The sequence below is a fragment of the Salvelinus alpinus genome, chromosome 30, assembly GCF_045679555.1.
Source record: "Salvelinus alpinus chromosome 30, SLU_Salpinus.1, whole genome shotgun sequence".
NCBI classification, from domain to species: domain Eukaryota; kingdom Metazoa; phylum Chordata; class Actinopteri; order Salmoniformes; family Salmonidae; genus Salvelinus; species Salvelinus alpinus.
In genome coordinates, this window is record NC_092115.1 from 26,584,951 (window position 1) to 26,597,422 (window position 12,472).

General features: G+C 43.7%; 1 protein-coding gene and 1 long non-coding RNA gene across 3 annotated transcripts in view; both read left to right on the forward strand.

The window, feature by feature from the left end:
- The window catches only part of LOC139559992 (uncharacterized), a 32,082-nt gene extending 29,061 nt beyond the window's left edge, over window positions 1–3,021 (forward strand). The window contains exons 2-3 of one of the 2 annotated variants that reach the window (XR_011671857.1): window positions 831–897; window positions 1,085–3,021. This is a non-coding gene — a long non-coding RNA (uncharacterized lncRNA). Of the gene's footprint in view, window positions 1–830 lie in introns of both variants that reach the window. The other variant, XR_011671856.1, reaches the window with a different exon arrangement.
- The window catches only part of LOC139559874 (cadherin-18-like), a 90,324-nt gene that overhangs the window by 36,115 nt on the left and 41,737 nt on the right, over window positions 1–12,472 (forward strand). The window contains exon 2 of the mRNA XM_071376302.1: window positions 3,980–4,507. Coding sequence (XP_071232403.1) covers window positions 4,274–4,507 — 234 coding nt within the window. The 5' untranslated portion in view covers window positions 3,980–4,273. The remainder of the gene's footprint in view (window positions 1–3,979; window positions 4,508–12,472) is intronic.

A 12,472-nucleotide genomic window follows, 5' to 3' on the forward strand; every position in this document is an offset into this window, starting at 1 on the left:
AGGGGTGGCCAGTCCTCTTCTGGCTGTGCCGGGTGGAGATTATAACAGAACATGGCCAAGATGTTCAAATGTTCATAAATGACCAGCATGGTCAAATAATAATAATCACAGTAGTTGTCGAGGGTGCAGCAAGTCAGCACCTCAGGAGTAAATGTCAGTTGGCTTTTCATAGCCGATCATTAAGAGTATCTCTACCGCTCCTGCAGTCTCTAGAGAGTTGAAAACAGCAGATCTGGGACAGGTAGCACGTCCGGTGAACAGTTCAGGGTTCTGGAGCAGCAGCACGGCCAGGTGGACTGGGGACAGCAAGGAGTCATCATGCCAGGTAGTCCTGAGGCATGGTCCTAGGGCTCAGGTCCTCCGAGAGAGAGAAAGAAAGAGAGAAAGAGAGAATTAGACAGAGCATACTTAAATTCACACAGGACACCGGATAAGACAGGAGAAGTACTCCAGATATAACAAACTGACCCTAGCCCCCCGACACATATACTACTGCAGCATAAATACTGGAGGCTGAGACAGGAGGGGTCAGGAGACACTGTGGCCCCATCCGATGATACCCCCGGACAGGGCCAAACAGGAAGGATATAACCCCACCCACTTTGCCAAAGCACAACCCCCACACCACTAGAGGGATATCTTTTAAGTTTTAAGCCTCCAGTCCACCCTCTAATGAACCATCTAGTTTCCATAGCCAAGTCAACTCCCCATCATCCATCCTACCCCAAAGCCACTGGGTGAAATGTAAATATAATATGTACATGCTGATAATTATGAAGAAGTGTATTGTTGTTTTGTTTGTTTTGTTTACTGTCTTTGCTTCTCAACAGTCTGGGGTACTGTTGAGATTCCTCCCCAAGGGTGAGCCCTCTAAATCCCTGACTCTGTAACTCCCAGGTGAGATCGCCAAATATGATAGGGAAGTATAAGCCAACCTACAAAATGATTTCAAAGGTGTTTTAGTATTCTCTTTTGTATTAATAATGTTGGAAAATGTAATAATTAGTCATACAGTGAATAATCTGTCTTGAATTCTTGAATCAGAAATGCCCTTAACTGTTGTTCTGGTCTTTCTTCTCTCGAGGTTATGGCGATTGTGACCCTGGATGGTATCTAGATGCATGGAAGGGATAATTTGACTGAAATCAGTGTGAGCCCCACCCCTTATAACCGGCTGAAGTAATGGCAGCAATGGCGTCCACTGCAGCCCTGTCCCTCAGCACTACTACCTGAGACCGAGCCAGCAACCTGTGTACAGCATTCAGTCATATATCAACTGCCTTTTCTATCAGGAGTGCGGCATGAGTCCCGAGACCGAGCAGGTGGAGTGAGCATGGAGAGAGATCACTTCTGAACTTCTCTCATGCTGCTGGGGCACTAATAAAAAACATGGGCGAGACAGAATTGACAGTAAAGGATGGTTGTGAGAGATTCGTCTGGTTGGGAAAATCTGAATATCCCCCAGATACTGGTTGGGACTACATCAAGGGCCACCAACTTTGACAGGCATGAGTTACATGTGTGCCATTGTGAGTATGAACTGTAAAGCTATCAGAAGAAGAAAAGTAAGAGATACCAGAAGAATGAGTGCCTTGGGGGGGGGGTCTCAACCTTGCCCTTAATTGATTTGGGATTGCCAAAATAGTTTATCTGGGGTATTGGGTTGATTGTGGGGGTCCTCACACTGGGAAATGTATAGTAATCTAGACTTTAAAAAATGCATCGATATACTGATACCACTCACGACAGTATAAGACAAGGACAAATGGGGACCATACTGAGAAAAAAGAATGCTAGAAATTTAACATGAATAAAGTTTATGGTAACGTTAGCAGGATAAATGTCTCCCTTTCTGTAAATGTATGTTCTGCCAGTGTCTGTTAAGGCTAAATCGAATGATAAACTCAACGTGAAGCACCCTTTCATGGGGTTCATCGATTTCGGCTGTGTGACAGTTAAATTAAGAACTGGGTCTACAGTATTTGGCTACATCTGTAGTTTTATTCAGTCATTCTCATCAATGGCTACGAGGTTGAATGTTTTGACAGAAGTGGGGAAGCAGGGACACGACCCAGTAGACTGGAGACCAGAGTGTCAAGTTAAAACGAGCGCTGTGCGAAGTCCCCACTCTGGGAATACCAGATGTATATAAGGAGATTGAGATGTTGTGCACGGGGATAAGGGACTGTCATTCTAAATTTGGGCTGGATAATTTAGCAATAGTTTTAATTCCTCTTTGGACAGGCAAGAAGGAGAGACAGAGCACTGCCCCTGAACGATTAAGAAATCACAAAGGGAGGGGCAGGTGCATTACTCACAACAGTATATGAGAGGTGTGAGAGAAACCTCTATCTAGTCTATTTGATTATTCCTTGAATTCCTTTATGGATGAAAAATGATTTCCTTATGAATTTATCAAGGGTTGAAGTTCTAATTCTGCGTGGGTAATTAATTATATTTGTTCTGATTTGTTTTATTATTCAGAGGTAATATTAAGTTATACTGCCAAGGGGGGTGTTATCATAGAATATGGGGTCATCTTGCAGGTGGTTTCTGAAATGGATTCAATCTTGGTAAGAATCCATTGAGTCTAAGTTAGGGAGGGTTTCCTCCAAGGTCGAGAGAGAAGGACCTGTTGAATACTCCAGCTTCTAACAAGCTACTTGTATCTGTTCTTATGTCAACAACACTGATGTAATGGTTAAGTTCGTCACCTGGAAGCTTAGCCAAGTATGGTCTACCAGTTTATTGAAACTCTACACAATTTGATTACTGTAACCAATTATCTCCAAGTCTTTCTTTTTTTTGCACGTGACTCAGAGTTTTGTGCTCGACACTCTCAACGCCACTACTCTCTACTCCTTTTTTTGTGAACAGATAAACATTTGACATACCTCCCGGAGGTCTGGGACCTTTGTGGAAGGGAGGTGGCGACAGCTAAGGGTGAAAGTGGACACTGCACTGTATAGAATGGATGTATTCAGCTGGTACATCTTTGCTGAATAAACATTTGAAACATCACTCAGAGTTTGGGCTCTTTTGTATGACAAATATGTTTACTGTATATTGAGATATTGGTCTTATCAAAAGGAAAGGAAAACACAAAATGCTTTGCTGCAGTGGAGGATGGTGGGAGGAGTTATAGGAGGCTGTAATGACTGTAATGGAATTAATGGAACGGTATCAAACACATTAAACATATGAAACCACATGTTTGATTCCATTACATTTATTCCATTCCAGCCATTACAATGAGCCTGTCCTCCTATAGCTCCTACCACCAGCCTCCACTGCTTTGCTGAGTAGCAGATGGATAACACGTCTTCTCACATGCCATGGCAATATCCTTTTTAAAAACAGTGATAGAAGGTGTTTTATTGTTTTCTCATAGAATATCCAAACAGAATTATTCAAAAGTGTTTTAAGTACAATATCGACAGAAACTGGAAGATAGAACCACAGCTATGCTTGTGTGAGGGTGTTTACCACGTGACAGATGATCTGTAACAGTGTAATAGATTGGGAGAATCACATGATCGAAAGCAGCTTATCATTGTGATAGACTCTGACAAAGAACGCACAAAAGAATGTCCCCAAAATGCTATTATGGCCTATGGAGATACAGTTATGGCTCTCCTGCTTTCATAAAACCATGTTAAATTGAATGTCTTTCAGTTGTGAGGTATGTCAGAGACGACTTAGCCTTTTGAGCTCAGACTCAGCAATGTCGTTTTGAATCCTCTGGTTTGCATCCGAAGCGGACGGAAATACTCAATTCATGCACACAGCGGAAATTGCATCTCAGAAATCAAGTCAAAATGACAGTTTTCATCAGGAAAGAACATTGTGCTTTTAAAAATGAGTCAACGTGTAATTTCAGAGTACCCGTTCCATCAAATTGCATTGGGGGATTTCACAGAAAGAAAAACATGACTCATTATCCGTGTTTCCTTAATGTTCTTTCTTCTTATCTTTCAAGGGGAAACAGCATGGCAACCTGCTCAGGCCAGACCACTGGTGAAATCTTCTGAGGATCCTCTTAGCAAATTAACAACCGGCATCTCTCCCCTCCGCCTCCATCCGACATGGAAATGGACCTTGGTTCTACTCCTTAATGGACAGACTGAAACAAACCATGGAATTTAAGAGAAACCTCTGGACTGGTCTTATCTACACCTAGTACTGTCTTCCTGTTGAGACGTCGTTGTGGCCTCGGGGTACGCTGTGTGCCTAAGGTACAGTGGAGGACTTAGAGAAGCATACGTTCTCTACCATGAGAATTCCTGCTACCACAGCCTGCCTCTACCCTTTGCTGATCTGCCTGTGCTTTATCCAGAAGAGCTATGGGACGTCCCAGCTCAGGCCCAACGTCAGAGCACCCAGTAACCAAACCAAACACCCAGACGGAGAGAGAGACGTGCACCACCGGCCCAAGAGGGGCTGGATATGGAACCAGTTCTTCGTTTTAGAGGAACACATTGGACCGGAAGCACAGCATGTTGGAAAGGTATGCTATTCATGTTCACCTTTAATGGCATTCTTTTGATGTGAGGTATTTGCATGCTGAGAAGAAAACAGTAGGCCTACATATTGCAGTCTGTAGGTGTTTTTGTATGATACAAAGTTGATGATTGTCACTGCACCTGGGGGTGCACAGTAACAGTCATTTGAGTGCAATTTTGTACGAGGTTATTTGAGCCGTACATTTACGAAGGTTTAGAGCACTTTTTTTTTTTTGGAAAAGATTTTGAGCTAATTTTCAGCAAAAAAAACATATTTCTACTTTATGTGATAAATAACCCAAATTGGTAAACCTATTATATGACGATACAACCTGAAGAAGGTATCTAAATAAATACATTTCTGTACAAATTTGAATGAAGAATACATTTTTGGGGGATACATTTGATCAATTGTTTGTATGGTCATGGTCAGGATAATTCATTCTTATTGAATATGTAAACATGGCAACATTATGAGCTGAAAGCAGTGTTACCTAACTGCCTTATGATACAGCTTACCACAGGAACCACATATTTTGATATTGTATATTGTGTAGCAGAGGCTTCTTGAAATGCACAAGTTGTAGTGGGTGAACTAATCCACTGTGAAACTGACATTGTATGACATTGACACTACAGTATGTACCAAAGGTGAGGGTTAAAATGGTGCATGTGAGAGATGTGGGAAGTGAAAGGCTGGTAAGAGATGGCTCACACACACACATCCCCTGGGGGGGTTGAGTGCATGATTCACTCTCCTCAAAGATGCTGTGATAGTTGAGTTGTGTGTTCTTCTTCCACTAAGATGGCACCTCTCTTGGTATTGATTTGGCCATGAGGAAAACAACAGGTAACAGAGTATCAAGTAGCCATTTTCAACAGCACATACGCCTACATTTATGAGCTTGATTCTTGTCGGCACACTAAGTATACAAAACATTAAGGACACCTGTCCTTTCCATGACATAGACTGAACAGGTGAATCCAGGTGAAAGCTATTATCCCTTATTGAGGCCACTTGTTAAATCCACTTCAATCAGTGTAGATGAAGGGGAAGAGACAGGTTACCGAAGGATTTTTAAGCCTTGAGACAATTGACACATGCATTTTTCATGTGTGCCATTCAGAGGGTAAATATGCAAGACAAAAGTGCATATTTTATTTTATATTTTTTTATTTCACCTTTGTTTAACCAGGTAGGCCAGATGAGAACAAGTTCTCATTTACAACTGCGACCTGGCCAAGATAAAGCAAAGCAGTGCGACAAAAACAACAACACAGAGTTACAAATGGAATAAACAAACTGCTGAGATAAGGTAGGGCTTTACCTAGCAAAGACTTATAGATGACCTGGAGCCAGTGGGTTTGGTGATGAATATGAAGCGAGGGCCAGCCAACGAGAGCATACAGGTCACAGTGGTGGGTAGTATATGGGGCTTTGGTGACAAAACGAATGGCACTGTGATAGACTGCATCCAATTTGCTGAGTAGAGTGTTGGAGGTTATTTTGTAAATGACATCGCCGAAGTCAAGGATCGTTAGGATAGTCAGTTTTACGAGGGTATGTTTGGCAGCATGAATGAAGGATGCTTTGTTGCGAAATAGGAAGCCGATTCTAGATTTAATTTTGGATTGGAAATGCTTAATGTGAGTCTGGAAGGAGAGTTTACAGTCTAACCAGACACCTAGGTATTTGTAGTTGTCCACATATTCTAAGTCAGAACCGTCCAGAGTAGTGATGCTGGACAGGCGGGCAGGTGCGGGCAGCGATCAGTTGAAGTGCATGCATTTAGTTTTACTTGCATTTAAGAGCAGTTGGAGGCCACGGAAGGAGAGTTGTATGGCATTGAAGCTCATCTGGAGGTTAGTTAACACAGTGTCCAAAGAAGGGCACGAAGTATACAGAATGGTGTCGTCTGCGTAAAGATGGATCAGAGAATCACCAGCAGCAAGAGCGACATCATTGATGTATACAGAGAAAAGAGTCGGCCCGAGAATTGAACCTTGTGGCACCCTGATAGAGACTGCCAGAGGTCCGGACAACAGGCCCTTCGGTTTGACACACTGAACTCTGTCTGAGAAGTAGTTGGTGAACCAGGCAATGCAGTCATTTGAGAAACCAAGGCTGTTGAGTCTGCCAATAAGAATGTGGTGATTGATAGAGTCGAAAGCTTTGGCCAGGTCGATGAAGACGGCTGCACAGTATTGTCTTTTATCGATGGCTGTTATGATATCGTTTAGGACCTTGGCTGAGGTGCACCCATGACCAGCTCGGAAACCAGATTGCATAGTGGAGAAGGTACGGTGGGATTCGAAATAGTCGGTGATCTGTTTATTATCTTGGCTTTTGAAGATTTTAGAAAGGCAGGACAGGATGGATATACATCTATAACAGTTTGGGTCTAAGGTGTCTCCCCCTTTGAAGAGGGGGATGACCGCGGCAGCTTTCCAATCTTTGGGATCTCAGCCGATACGAAAGAGAGGTTGAACAGGCTAGTAAGGGATTGCAACAATTGCGGTGGATAATTTTTGAAAGAGAGGTGCCAGATTGTCTAGCCCAGCTGATTTGTAGGGGTCCAGATTTTGCAACTCTTTCAGAACATCAGCTATCTGGATTTGGGTGAAGGAGAAATAGGGGAGGCATGGGCAAGTTGCTGTGGGGGGTGCAGGGCTGTTGACCGGGGTAGGGGTAGCCAGGTTGAAAGCATGGCCAGCTGTAGAAAAATGCTTATTGAAATTCTCAATTATCGTGGATTTATCGGTGGTGACAGTGTTTCCTAGCCTCAGTGCAGTGAGCAGCTGGGAGGAGGTGCTCTTATTCTCCATGGACTTTACAGTGTCCCAGAACTTTTTGGAGTTTGTGCTACACGATGCATATTTCTGTTTGAAAAAGCTAGCCTTTTCTTTCCTATCTGCCTGTGTATATTGGTTCCTATCTTCCCTGAAAGTTGCATATCGCGGGGGCTATTCGGTGCTAATGCAGAACGCCACAGGATGTTTTTGTGCTGGTCAAGGGCAGTCAGGTCTGAAGTGAACCAAGGGCTATATCTGTTCCTGGTTCTACACTTTTTAAATGGAGCATGCTTATTTAAAATGGTGAGGAAAGCAATTTTAAAGAATAACCAGGCATCCTCTACTGACGGAATGAGGTCAATATCCTTCCAGGATACCCGGGCCAGGTCGATTAGAAAGGCCTGCTCGCTGAAGTGTTTTAGGGAGCGTTTGACAGTGATGAGGGGTGGTCAATTGACCGCAGACCAGTTACGGACGCAGGCAATGAGACAGCGATCTCTGAGATCCTGGTTGAAGACAGCAGAGGTGTATTTAGAGGGCAGGTTGGTCAGGATGATATCTAAGAGGGTGCCCGTGTTTACGGATTTGGCTTGTACCTGGTAGGTTCATTGATAATTTGTGTGAGATTGAGGGCATCTAGCTTAGATTGTAGGACGGCCGGGGTGTTAAGCATGTCCCAGTTTATGTCACCTAACAGCACGAACTCTGAAGATAGATTGGGAACGATCAATTCACATATGGTGTCCAGGGCACAGCTGGGGGCTGAAGGGGGTCTATAACTAGCAGCAACGGTGAGAGTCCTGTTTTTGGAAAGGTGGGTTTTTAGAAGCAGAAGCTTGAATTGTTTGGGCACAGACCTGGATAGTATGACAGAACTCTGCAGGCTATTTCTACAGTAGATTTCAACTTCGCCCCCTTTGGCAGTTCTATCTTGACGGAAAATGTTGTAGTTGGGTATGGAAAGCTCAGGATTTTTGGTGGCCTTCCCAAGCCAGGATTCAGACACGGATAGGACAGTCGGGTTGTCAGGGTGTCCTAAAGAACTTAGGGAGGAGGCTTCTGATGTTAACATGCATGAAACCAAGGCTTTTACAGTTACAGAAGTCAACATATGAGAGCGCCTGGAGAATAGGAGTGGAGCTAGGCGCTGCAGGGCCTGGATTCGCCTCTACATCACCAGAGGAACAGAGGAGGAGTAGGATAAGGGTCCGACTAAAGGCTATAAGAACTAGTCGTCTAGTGCGTTCGGAACAGAGAGTAAAAGGTGCAGGTTTCTGGGCACGAAAGAATAGATTCAAGGCATATTGTACAGACAAGGGTATGGTAGGATGTAAGTACAGTGGAGATAAACCTAGGAATTGAGTGATGATGAGAGAGGTTTTGTCTCTAGAGATCATTTAATCCAGGTGAGGTCACCACATGTGTGGGAGGTGGAACAAAGGAGCTAGCTAAGAGCTTGCGGTAGGAATCCGGAGATGTGTAGAAAAAGCAGTCCGGTATGCTCTGGGTTGAATCGCACTGTGCAGACTGGCAGGAGGTGACTGGGCTAAGGTTAGCTGATGACCGCTAGTAGTGGCTAACTGACTACTAGCTAGTTAGCTGGCAAGCTTCTGTTGGGGTTCTAAAGTATTCAAAATAGCAGATCCATACCACATTCGGTGAGGCGGGTTGCTGGAGAGTATGTTGAAATTGAGGTTAAAAATTTAAAAAATATATCCGAAATATATACAAAGAAAAAATATATATATACATGGGACACGACAAGATAAAGACATCTGAACTGCTATGCCATCTTGGAAAATACTGAACAGGGTATGGTATTAGGTGTCAGGCGCACCGATTTGGGCCTGACCTAGAAAACTGTGTTATACTTTTCACAGCTTCATATGTGTCAGTGTGATGAAAGGATGAAAAATGGCCACATGTATCTGAATTTTCTCAACTCTGCTCTGCTGTGACTAATTAGCTATACAACCTTCTCCTACATCACAGCTACTATATATACCTAGCTGTTCTCTGTATAGGCTAGACATGTACTGCACACTGAGTGTTGAAACTACACTTTCCTCTGATTTAGATAACAAGGTTAAAGCCCCAGTCCACATACATCCCAACCTCTTATCAATCAATGGGATTGACGTGTAGAGGTGGTGTTGGTGCAGCGGAGGCCAGAGATGGTTGATATAGTAGCGCACTGTTAATACTACCAAGTCTCTCAGGCAGCAGTGCCATCACCTCTCACTACAATCTTAGAATAAATTGTTCCAAAAGGGTTATTCGGCTGTCCCCATAGGCAAACACTTTTTGGTTCCAGGTAAAACCCTTTTTGGTTCTAGATAGAACTCTTGGGTTCCATTTAGAAACCTCTGTGGAAAGCGTTCTACATGCAACCAAAAAGGGTTCTACCTGGAACCCAAAAGGGTTCTTCAAAGGGTTCTCCTATGGGGACAGCCGAAGAACCCTTATTGGTTCTAGATTGCACCTTTTTTCCAAGAGTGTAGAGTTAGACAGTATGATTAAATATCCCTTATCAGACCTCAGAGACAAATATTACATAAAATCTTTCACCCCGCTTCACTAATACCAAGACTGGGTATGAAACAATTATTGTCAGTGAGCTCTTGCTGCAGCATAAAAATTGACCTTTCCATCAGCGTGCCTCATGTAATTTGTGGTTAGCAGAGGGGGTAGATTCCTGATTTAATCAGTCGGCGGGTTCTTGGAGCGTAGTCAGTTTATCAGCCTCTGTACAAGCCTATACCAGTGAACTTGGCTCCATGGGAATTTATTAGTGGATAGCTGCCAGTGTATGGGAAGACAGTTTTGTGTCATTATTTAAGAGCATTCTAAATGGCATCATTGTGTAATTCAATCAAATCCTACAAAATAAATGTGTAGGCTATGCAGTCTTTGTTTGCAAACTAGGCTATTGCCGCCCTGTGCATACACACTTCTTATTCCAAAAACGCTTCTAAAACTGCTTCTAAAACTGGAAGTATCTACAGTATGCCTGTGAAAGTCTATAACTGGATGTAGTAGTGGAGGGATTTTAAAGTGAAATCTTGCAGTATAGCAACTGAGCCTATTTTTCCTCCCTGTAGATATAAACTCAGCAAAACAAGAAACATCCTCTCACTGTCAACTGCATTTATTTTCAGCAAACTTAACATGTGTAAAAATGTGTATGAACATAACAAGATTCAACAACTGAGACATAAACTGAACAAGTTCCACAGACATGTGACTAACAAAAATGTAATAATGTGTCCCTGAACAAAGGGGGGATCAAAATCAAAAGCAACTGTCAGTATCTGGTGTGGCCACCAGCTGCATTAAGTACTGCAGTGCATCTCCTCCTCATGGACTGCACCAGATTTGCCAGTTCTTGCTGTGAGATGTTACTCCACTCTTCCACCAAGGCACCTGCATGTTCCCAGACATTTCTGGGGGGAATGGCCCTAGACCTCACCCTCCAATCCAACAGGTCCCAGATGTGCTCAATGGGATTGAGATCCGGGCTCTTCGCTGGCCATGGCAGAACACTGACGTTCCTGTCTTGCAGGAAATCACACACAGAATGAGCAGTATGGCTGGTGGCATTGTCATGCTGGAGGGTCATGTCAGGATGAGCCTGCAGGAAGGGTACCATATGAGGGAGGCGGATGTCTTCCCTGTAATCCACAGCATTGAGATTGCCTGCAATGACAACAAGCTCAGTCCGATGATGCTGTGACACACTTCCCCAGGCCATGACAGACCCTCCACCTCCAAATTGATCCCACTCCAGAGTACAGGCGTCGGTGTGACGCTCATTGCTTCGACGATAAACGCGAATCCAACCATCACCCCTGGTGAGAACCTGCCTTACAACAGGGCTACAAGCCCTCAATCCAGCCTCTCTCAGCCTATTGGGGACAGTCTGAGCACTGATGGAGGGATTGTGCATTCCTGGTGTATCTCGGGCAGTTGTTGTTGCCATCCTGTACCTGTCCTGCAGGTGTGATTTTCGAATGTACCGATCCTGTGCAGGTGTTGTTACACGTGGTCTGCCACAGCGAGGACAATCAGCTGTCCGCCCTGTCTCCCTGTAGCGCTGTCTTAGGTGTCTCACAGTACGGACATTGCAATTTATTGCCCTGGCCACATCTGCAGTCCTCATGCCTCATTGCAGCATGCCTAAGGCACATTGACACAGATGAGCAGGGACCCTGGACATCTTTATTTTGGTGTTTTTCAGAGTCAGTAGAAAGGCCTCTTTAGTGTCCTAAGTTTTCATAACTGTGAGCTTAATTGCCTACCGTCTGTAAGCTGTTAGTGTCTTAATGACTGTTCCACAGGTGCATGTTCATTAATTGTTTATGGTTCATTGAACAAGCAAGGAAACAGTGTTTAAACCGTTTACAATGAAGATCTGTGAGGTTATTTGTATTTTTACGAATTATCTTTGAAAGACAGGGTCCTGAAAAAGGGACGTTTCTTTTTTTGCTGAGTTTAGCATTTTCCCTTATGTGAAATTCTATGAAGTAAAGGCGTACAAGCACAATAACTCATTCTTTCACAAAGAGTGACAAAAAACTCACCATATGGAAAAAGTGGACAGCAGACACACAGGCTGCTTGCATATCGTGAAATCAGATCATGCTCTGCATCCATTCTGCAACCAGGCCCCTGGTGATATATTACCAAAGTGGATAGTTCCATATATTTATTTATCTGTTTGGGGTTTTTCCCCCACGGCTCTTTTTTATCCTTTCATCTCTTTGATAATGCAGGGCCTCGGGTAAGCATCAGTCATGAGCTGTACTCCCATTACCCTGCTAGTGAATAAAGGCACCATAGCGAAAGATAAATGAATGCTACTCTCTCACTGCAGGCAGCGTGTTCTGTGAGCGAGAGCAGTATTCTGGGCCAGTGGAAATGCTTGCGCCAGCCCAACCTTCCTGAGAAAGCCAAGGTTATCATCACAGTAGTTCCACCAACTTCCACTGAATGATATCGGCCTTGGATTCTTATGTACTGTATATTACACCTACTGCGTACTACGCAATAACATTTATTATTGTGTCGTAGCCTATTACACTGTGTTTTGGAGTGTCCTAAGAGGACAATAAAGTCCACTACTTAACGCACATGTTGTAAATTTGGTCCTTTATGTGTCTTGGACACCCTCCATATGA